At 45.2% G+C, this 9,749-nt stretch overlaps 1 protein-coding gene and 1 long non-coding RNA gene across 5 annotated transcripts in view; one reads left to right on the top strand and one right to left on the bottom strand.

The window, feature by feature from the left end:
* Positions 1-4,092, bottom strand: part of LOC102473037 (retinol dehydrogenase 16) — an 11,971-nt gene extending 7,879 nt beyond the window's left edge. Inside the window, exons 1-2 of one of the 4 annotated variants that reach the window (XM_006171915.3) lie at positions 3,998-4,092; positions 1,906-2,252 (exon numbers count right to left, since the gene is read on the bottom strand). In XM_006171915.3, the coding sequence (XP_006171977.1) occupies positions 1,906-2,221 (316 nt within the window). In that variant the 5' untranslated portion in view covers positions 2,222-2,252; positions 3,998-4,092. Of the gene's footprint in view, positions 1-1,905; positions 2,462-3,935 lie in introns of those variants that run through there. The other 3 variants (XM_006171916.3, XM_014585583.2, XM_027769624.1) reach the window with 3 other exon arrangements.
* On the top strand, positions 2,669-9,148 carry LOC106734241 (uncharacterized). The gene is made up of 2 exons (XR_001369933.2): positions 2,669-3,510; positions 8,898-9,148. It is a non-coding gene; the product is annotated as an uncharacterized LOC106734241 (long non-coding RNA).
* Positions 9,149-9,749: the final 601 nt, after the last annotated feature.

The following is a 9,749-nucleotide window of genomic DNA, read 5'->3' as shown; positions in this document are numbered from 1 at the left end:
AGGACTTGAGAGGAGCCAAGGCAGCTCATCCCATACTCCAGTACACAGACTCCACCCTCTGCTCTGAAAATGTCCCCATTTTTCCACCCACCCAGAAACCACCCTCCTTCACCACCTCCTCTCAGTACCAAGTTCACCGAGTTTCAGGTAACCAATCTGAAACATCCAAACCCAATTCCTGGTTAGAGTTTCCAAGGTACAGATCCGAGGAGCACAGGAGAAGTGGATTCGTGGAGTTGGGGTATAGAGAGGCTGCCATTAATCTAGAAGAATTGGTCCAGGGTTACAAGGTTCTTCCCTGCTCAGAAACATGCCCTGTCCTATGGGTATGCACATTCTTTCAGAATGTTATTTTATTTGTAAGAATGCAATCAACATGTGTGATTACAAGGATTCAGATAAATAAAAGTTTACCAACATAATCTATGGACAATCAAATGTTACAAACAATGTCAAATACCTCCATTACATGTGTTTAAATGCATACTGCTGTATCAAAAGATAAAATATTCTAGGTACCAAATGGTGGCAGAATAGTTTGGGCAGTTGGAACCCACATGCATGAAGGTAGGGTTAGAGACCCAGAACTAGAAGCTTAAAGAATATACCCGGCACATGAATGCATGTGCTCGGACTTCTGAGAGGAGGATAAAGAAGATGGTATTGTGGCAGGGCCATTCCACCAGACAGTGTTTTCTCATTTTTTTTCTCTCTCTCGCTGTCTCTCTTTCTCCAACAAATGCACATGCCCAAATACCATTATTAAAAATAAATAAATAAATAGGGGCTGGCAGGTGGCATGGTGGTTAAAGGCGCTGGACTCCCACATGGCTGACCACGGTTCAAGTCTCAGACCTGGTGGCTGGCTTTCTCATTTCCTCTCTCTCTCTTTCTCTCTCTGTCTCTCTCTGATTGACCTGAAAAATAATAATGATAATAATAAATAAAGTTAAATAAAATAATTCTTTAAAATAAATAAATAGATAAATAAATAAATATTTTTTTCTCTCTCTCTCTCTCTCTCTCTCTCTGTCCCTCTCTGGTCAAATTAAAATAAATAAATAAATAAATAACGTTAAATAAAATAATTCTTAAAAAAGCAGAATATTCTATGACATTAGCTATATATCATAAAATATGTTCATCATATAGTTAATGTGCTCATATTTTTTAAATAAAAATAATAAGATACACAATGCATAAATCTCAATTAGGTCAACATCTAAACAGTATTTATTATGGTTTGTTAAGAGCAAATTTTATTTTCATCTTTATATTGCTCAGTAATGTTCATATTTTACATTCATACTTAGAGAAAAGATCCATGTTCTGGTTTCACATCATGTTAAGATACACAAAATATTGTAGTGCAAATAAAAAGACAGAAAAGTGGGCCCTTCCTAGATTTTGATCCTTCTAAATCTTCATAGTCATGTCCTCAACTGAGAATGGGGAGGATCTCAGCCCTCTCTGTAGACAACAATACGTCCCAGGTAAATCCAAAATGAAGTGCTGAGAAGCTGAGCCCAGCTCCAGCAGGGCCCCACCCCACAAACCCACAAGTCCCTGCCCCAGGGTCCACCCCTCTCCCGGAAATTCAGCCCTTATCTCTAATCACAACACTCAGCATTAAGCCCCCTGAGCTTCTGTGTCAGGAGAAGTGGGGGAAATAGACAGGAATTTCCTCAGAGTAAAATCTCACCAAGACTGCAGAGCTCCAAGGTCAGGAGGTGGAAGATGGAAGGAGAAAGGGTTCAGGTTGGCAAGGTGGGGGGTAGGGCAGGAAAGTTTGAATCATTTCAAGCCTGGAAAAGTAGTTCTGGAACTCTCCAGGGAGTAAACAGGAGGTATTTCTGACACAGATAGAAAGAAACCAAGAGTCATCAACAGGAATGCGGGTGGTACCTCTGTCCCCCACGTGCTCCTTCACCCACTGGGCAGCAGCCGCGATGCTCTCTGTCTTGGTGACATCCCGGGTCACTGTCTCCTCCAGCCTGTCTGAGGTCTGGCGCCTCAGCTGCTCGGCCCCCTTCTCTGTCAGACATGCAGCCAGCACCCTCTGCCCTCGCATGTCCAGCTGTCTGGCCAGCAGGTTCCCGAAGCCCGAGTCACAGCCCGTGATGAAGACGAACTTGTCTCTCAGTTGGCCCACCACCTGCCTCTCCCGGTACCAGCGCAGAAGGTAGTACAGGCCGACCAGGGCTGCCAGGTAGAGCCACATGGCTTCACAGAGGACGGACACCAGCAGGTACCTGTCAAAACAGTTCTGGTCTCCTCAGTCAGGGAGAGCCCGGCCTCCAGACTCTGCATGGAGTGTGCACACTCCTTGCTGATAATGGTCTTTCTGAAACATTTTCTACACCGGCCCCACCTCTATGCTCTTTGGACTGTTTTGCAAGTACTGATGTGCTCTTGAAAATGGTGTGTTCTGGGACCAACAGTTGGCATAATGGTTATGTTGCTGGACTCCCATGTAGCCGACCGTGGCTCGAGTCCCAAACCCGGTGGATTAAACTCACACCGGGCGCATATGGGTGCATGTTCAAGATCCTGAGAGGAGAATGAAGAAGGGATTGTAGTGTGGCCATCCCCCCTGGGAGGTGATTTCTCGCTTTCTGTCTCTCTGTCTCTCTCTTTCTGGTGAGCGCGCACACCCTATAGCAAAAAAAAAAAAAAAAAAAAAAAACCTCTCCCCCCCCCTCAAAAAAAGAAAGAAAATGGTATGTTCTGCTCAAACACAATATCAGTGCTCAGAAACTCATCCCTTTCCTGCTCACTTTTGTCTGCCCTCCTGTGTCCACACAAGAGCCCACACAGGTGCTCACACAGATGCACCCACCTACAAGATTAACCGTATCCACAGTGGTTGGGTTCAAGAGTTACAACTGATTCTGCTCTACTTGCATCAGCACTCCTGGACCATGCCCAAGTAACACAGCCAGGGTCTGGGCCATAGAGCCAAAGTCCAAATGTGCAATAGAATAAGTCAAAAGGAAAAACAGGGAAGAGGTGTCCTAAACCCGGCCTAAGCAGAGAGGGCCTGGGCCCTAGTGGCTGGGAAGGTACTCCTTCAGTTTCTGTCAGGATGTGGGTGGGTAGGAGGCAGCTTCCCCCAGGGGACTTAGGTAAGGGCTATGAACTGGACAGAAGCACAACTGTCCACGGAGGGGCTCTCAGGGTGAGATCGTGGATCCCCTTCATAATAGGGAAGGACCTAGAGAGTCAGGTAGGTGGAGGAGTGGGAAAGGACAGTAGACATGGTTTCATGCAATGGGCATCCCCCCCCCCCACTGCCCACACTTGGCACATCACTGACTACCAAGGACGAGAAGAAGAGGAGAGGGACAGAGAGCAGGAGAGGTTTCCTGAAGACACCAGAGCCGCAAATACAACTCTGGACCATTGCAGCTGTCAGCCAGAACAGACAGGAGTACAGATTCCAGCTCTGCCTTAGGTGTGGACCTTATTAACAGGAGCTGAGAGAAGTCTTGGGGAAGTTTGTCCATCCAGGTGAGTCCTCTTCCTGTTCCTTGGTGGCTGCCAGGACCCTCCTGTAAGAGTTCTGAAGGGGATTGGAGTAGGAAAGGGACAGAGACTCTCAAAGAGAAAGGAAGAAGCCCGGATCCTTCCCAGAAGCCTGGGAACATTCAAAACAGAATCCAGGCTGTACATTCTGCTCAGGGGAGGCTGTGGGATAAAGTAGGGGTATCCTCACTTGGAACAAATAAAAAAAAAAATCCTTCACCAAGCCCACAATTTCCTTCAACCATGAATTCCCAAGGGCCATGCACCAAACACCACCTTGCCCTCATTCTTCTGGCCTTATAGCAATATGAACACTTGCTGGGGTGTCAGGAGCTCAGGCCCCTGCAGAGCCAGGAAGATCAGGAAGTCTAAAGACAGCAATCAGACAGAAGACACTTGGGGCACCTCACCTCTATGGAGCTACAGAACAGAAGGAGAATCCTGTAGAGGCACATCCCTCATGGGCACTCACCCTGTTCACCCCAGTCCCTCCACTGAGACGTTCTGTACAAGAAGCTCCAGTAGTGAGAGTCTCACCTACTTCCTGGGAAGGGAAAACTGGGTGGGGCTCCAGGACTTAGTTTCTGAGCTTGTGCATGCTCCTCTGCCCCCTAGTGGCTACCAGCAGTATCTAGGCACTCTCACATGCTGGGATCAGACTGCAGGGGAGCCCAGTCAGCCACATGACCCCTCTCACCAGTTAGGGTGATGCCATCTATTGGTACTCTCTCCAGGGTGGGTCTCTGAGGAGGGGAAGTGTGGGAAAGGAAAGGTAGAGCTGAAAGCCAGGAATTGAAGTTTCATTGTGCAAACCTGTTTCAGTCATACTGGCCCATCTTAAGTCTGGGGTGGGATCCAAAAGTGTAGAGACACCTGTAGGTGCAGAACATCTGAGACAAGAGAGAATAAGGTTTGCAGGTGGGACTGAATGAACCTGAACTCAAGACAGCAGGCCAGCAAAGAGGAGGAGTGAAGGCAGCTTCTTGTGGCAACCAAGGACTCACATAGGACAGACCTGGATATCTCACCCAGGAAACAAACCTGGAAGGAGGAAGACAGCGGTTCTGTTGAGGGTCTAGAATGAGGGTCTAGAATGAGTTTCACTGGTTTAAATTGGGGTTCATTTGAAGCCTATTTTTTTTAGTGACCACATTGGCATCCTTGAGTTTCTGTTCATGCTTTGGGCGCAGGTCCAGCTCTGTGCAGCTATGGAAAGTCGCATGTTAGATCTTGCACATGAGCAACTGTTCATCCATTTTGTTACCCTTACCCTTACATGGCTGGTTGCTTCTGTAAACCTGTTTATTCTTCCCATGAGAAAATAGCTTGTGCTAGCCATGCAGAAAACCGCATCGGGGCAACATCCTGTACCTGTTACTGTCTTTGCTAACTAGCCTGAAACCCTTTTGTTTAGCTGTTCCTTAACAATGTAACTATCAATCATCAGACCCCTGCCCAGAGCCATGGAGACCATTAAACGAAGGTCTAGAGGATGCCCTCAGAAATAATTAACCTGCTTGATTCAGCTTCTGTAATTGCTTGCATTAAAACCCCTGGTAACTGACCCCCATAGAAAGACTGCTCAAACTTCCGTAGGGGCTGCAGTTCTGACTCTCAGCCCCCAAGCCTCAGGCTATAGTTGCTGGCCAGCTAAGACTCCTTTTAACCTTAATCTGACTTTGGTGGTCGTTCATTCAGCTGCACTCTACAACATCTGAAGGCCCCAGCGAGATCTGGGAACCTTAGATGGTTCCCAGAATAATGCCCCAACAAGGACATTTCTCACACCCTGTCCCTGGTCTCAAGAGGGGTAAGGAAGCCTCATAAACATGGATCAGAAATTGGAGTGGGACCAGCAGTTAGCGTAATGGCTATGTCACTGGATTCCCATGTAGTTGACCGCGGTTCAAGTCCCGGACCCGGTGGCTTAAACTCATGCCGGGCGCTTGTGTGTGCATGCCCAGGATCCCAAGAGGAGAATGGAGGGAGGGGATTGTGGCGTGGGCATCCCCTCTGGGGGGTGATTTCTCGCTTTCTGTCTCTTTTCTCTTTCCCCCCCTGTCCCCCCCTGTCCCTCCCTGGTCAAAAAAAAAAAAAAAACTCTCAAAAAAAATAAAAAAGAAATTGGAGTCACTTGGGGGACCACCAGTTAGCATAATGGCTATGTCACTGGACTCCCATGTAGTCTACCGCAGTTTGAGTCTCGGACCCGGTGGCTTAAACTCATGCCAGGCATGTGTGCATGCATGTCCAAGATCCCAAGAGGAGAATGGAGGAGAAAGGATTGCAGCGTAGCCATCTCCCTGGAGGGTGATTTCTCACTTTCTGTCTCTCTGTCTCTCTGTCTTTCTGGCAAGCGCACGCACTCTATAGCAAAAATCTCTCAAAAAAAAAAAAAACTCTCAAAAAAAATAAAAAAGAAATTGGAGTCACTTGTGGCACCTGAATCTGGTAAGATTCTAGTTATTTTGGTTTGAAAGCTCTCCTGGCGGGACTTATTTTATTTTATTTTATTTTATTTATTTATTTTGAGAGGTTTTTGCTATAGGGTGCATGTGCTTGCCAGAAAGACAGAGAGACAGAGAGACAGAAAGCGAGAAATCGTCCCCCCAGGGGAGATGGCCATACCACAATCCCGTCTCCTCCATTCTCCTCTCGGGATCTTGAGCAAACACACACACACGCCTGGCGTGAGTTTAAGCCGCTGGGCCTGGGACTCAAACCATGGTCAACTACATGGGAGTCCAGCGACATAGCCATTATGCTAACTGCTGGTCCCTTGGTGGGACTTTAGCAGGGCTGGATGCAGTGGAACCTCTAGGTCCTAGGGCCAACTGTGACGGCACTTCGAGTCCTTGGTCACTTGGGCCCTTGGTGACAGTGATCTCTGGGTGCACTGTTTTGCTTTGTTTTGTCTTTGTCATTCTTATCTTCGTCAAAATGGGATAGGGCCAGTCATCAACCTGCTTGTCTATGTGTTGTGTGTAGCATTTTACCTAGTGGACATCTAACAGGGAAACAAATTCATAACTAGCTTTTACTGTTGTTAGTTTTAGTGCTAACAGAGGATCTTTGACCACAAAGTAACTCTTGGATGTTTACAGAGGGTCCCTGAAACATTCAAAAGGGAGACGTTAAATTGATCAGGCTTATTCTTTATATGTTGGATAAAAATGAAAAACATTGTAAAATTAAGTAATTCTAACTTTCTTGTATTTGAGTTATATGTAGAAATATGTTATGTACTTACACATCTATATATGTATTGTATTCCAAAATAATTTGAGATTCCCAGGAACTTATGATGGGATATTTATCAGTCATGTGATAGGTTATTATGTTAGATTGGAATATATAGCCAAATTTCTTTGTCAGTTATGAATTTTTGTCAGAACATGAACTATGCCTATAATCCTAATGTTATGCCTTCAAGGAAATTCACAGAGAGTGGGAAGAGAATGGTACTGGTTTCTAAAAATCGAATCATATAACTGGGTAAAATTTTCATTTTCTGTGTAAACTGATTTTCTAAACTGTTAAGCCAAAATTAACCAAAGAAAAGTAAAAAATGTTTGACAAAATTGCATGTTAAGTAGCCAACCGTACATTTGAGTTAAAAAGGTAAAATTGATATCAAGAAATATAAATCCAATGTTAAACATGGACTCATGGAAACATTGTGGCCTGGTTCTCTCTGAGTCCTCCTTACAATTCTTGTTATTAAGTTAACATGCTTTAGTTATTCCTATTGTTGGTCTTTAAATTTTATAAAATTGGAAGGGTTTGCTAGTAAGATTATTCAGTTTTACACTGAAAAAGTTGTTAAACAAATGTTGCTATTGTTATTTGTTTGTACATGTTCATAAGCTACCAGTCAGTATATGTGGATATATGTAATTCTATTTTTTTTTTGTAATTCTATTTTTGCAAGTTTAATAATTCCTCCAGAAAATATCAAACTTCCCAAGGTGGGATAGAAAAGATAAACATGGACGATTAATAAAGACTGGGCCTATGTATCAGAGACAAAAGCTAAAAACCCCTGTCCAAGTACTTAATAGGGTAGAAGTCTCAGGGAATGGGGTGAGACAAGTTAAGGCAGGAGCTCCTGGCTGCCTCCTCCCTCCCTGCCTTCTTCCTTCTTGTACTCCCCTTTCTCTTTAGTTAGGCCTCTTCCCCACTGGACTCTCCCCTTAGTTAAATGATCAAGAGTACTAGCTAGAAAAACAAAAATTTAGATTAAGACTACATTTTCCAGCTAGGGTTTTTATATAGTGAATAAGACAGATGCTTTGCAAAACCTGTAAACTGGGCTCCACCCTCTTGGCAATAGCTCCTTGCAGGATCGCTTGGAATTTAGTTTCACTTCTCAGTACAGGAGCTCTTGCAATTCAGAACAGATATTCTTTTTAAAAAGTTCTCAGATAACTCAAAAAAATGTTGTAACAAATTGACAAAGCACCATAACCTTTGATTTAACTCTCACTTAAACTGCACCCAGTAGTCACTGGTGGTAATCCTGAAGGCAGGGAATTTCTCTAAGGGCAGGGTCTGGAAACAGCCCAAATCAGAGCCTCTGCCTCAGTAGAAACTCTGTTTCCAATGTGGGCAGCCCAGGTACTAAACAATGCCCATGACTGGCTGGCATCCTCGTTTCCTACTGGGGCCTTGTCCCCAAGTGTGGGATTGGTCACTAGAGACAGAATGCACTGAGCTCTGAAGGGAGCTTGGGACTTCTAAAGTCCATGCTGGCCTGTGAAAGTGAGGATTGATAGGGCCCAAGACTCCTATGCTCCCCTTGGACATCTGACAATCTCACTGGATAAGCCTCAGGTAATCCTTAAAGTGATTAAGATTAATTTCTGCCTAAATCAGAAGTAAGGTTATTTCTGAAAGTACAGTCTTCAAAAATGAAGAAAATAGTAAAAAAGTTGCCTGTGTAATAAGAAAAATTATGAGACCTAGCCAGAGGGGAGACATCTGTACCAGCAACTAAAAGTTCTTGTAGCCACCCCGGACTCTGTCCTCCCATCCTCGCCCTCCTACACTCAGGAGGAGGGAAAATTGGCCCACAAGCAGTAGGCTACAGGAGGACCTGAAGGATAGTTGCTGTTACCAGATGGCAGGCCAATCAATAGTCCCAAGGCCCTTGGACACGTCATCATAAATCAGATACACCAGATTACCCAACTGGGAAAAACAAAGCTTGCTGAACTGGTTAGAGGAAAATACGCTTAATCTAGATAGCCTTATGTACTCCATACTGGGAGGAATATTTTCCTTATGAAATTATGTTTGGAAGACCTTAACCTCTCCTCCTGAGATTGAGAGAGAATATAAAAGCTGAAATCCATAACTATACTTTACTCAAGCTTTTACAGGCCCTCGACTCAACCCAGAAGGCCATTCACCACCATGTTCGAGATGCTTTGCCTGTCCCCACCTCGGATCTGTCCATCCATTCCAACCAGGAGACTCAATGTGAGTCAAGAAATTTACAACCCAGGGACTGACTCCAACCTGGAAGGGACCCTACACTGTCATCCTCATCATTTTGACCACTGTCAAGGTCAATGCCATCCCGATCAGCTGCACCACTCTCAAATAAAGGCAGAGAAATCAACATAGCAGATCCAGGTTTGCAAGGATCCTCTCAAGCTAAGACTGTCCCATGTGTCCTGATTATCTTCCTCGTTACCCACTTTAAAAAAAGCTCCAACCTGGAAGGGACCCTACACTGTCATCCTCATCATTTTGACCACTGTCAAGGTCAATGCCATCCCGATCAGCTGCACCACTCTCAAATAAAGGCAGAGAAATCAACATAGCAGATCCAGGTTTGCAAGGATCCTCTCAAGCTAAGACTGTCCCATGTGTCCTGATTATCTTCCTCGTTACCCACTTTAAAAAAAGAGCAGAGGGGGACCAGCAGTTAGCGTAATGGCTATGTCGCTGGACTTCCATGTAGTCAACCTCAGTTCGCGCCCTGGACCCAGTGGCTTAAAACTCACGCCAGGTGCGTGTGTGTGCGTGCCCAAGATCCTGAGAGGAGAATGGAGGAGAAGGGAGTGTGGCGTGGCCATCCCCCCTGGGGGGGTGATTTTTCGTTTTCTGTCTGTCTCTCTCTCTCTGTCTGTCTGGCGAGCGCACGTGCCCTATAGCAAAAACCTCTAAAAAAAAAGAGCAGAGGGAACTGACTGGTCATGGGGAATCTGAAACAGGGA

The sequence above is a fragment of the Tupaia chinensis genome, unplaced genomic scaffold (assembly GCF_000334495.1).
Source record: "Tupaia chinensis unplaced genomic scaffold, TupChi_1.0 Scaffold150006_1, whole genome shotgun sequence".
NCBI lineage: Eukaryota > Metazoa > Chordata > Mammalia > Scandentia > Tupaiidae > Tupaia > Tupaia belangeri.
Note: the sequence above shows the minus strand (reverse complement) of the source record. Positions and strands in the feature narration are given on the sequence as shown.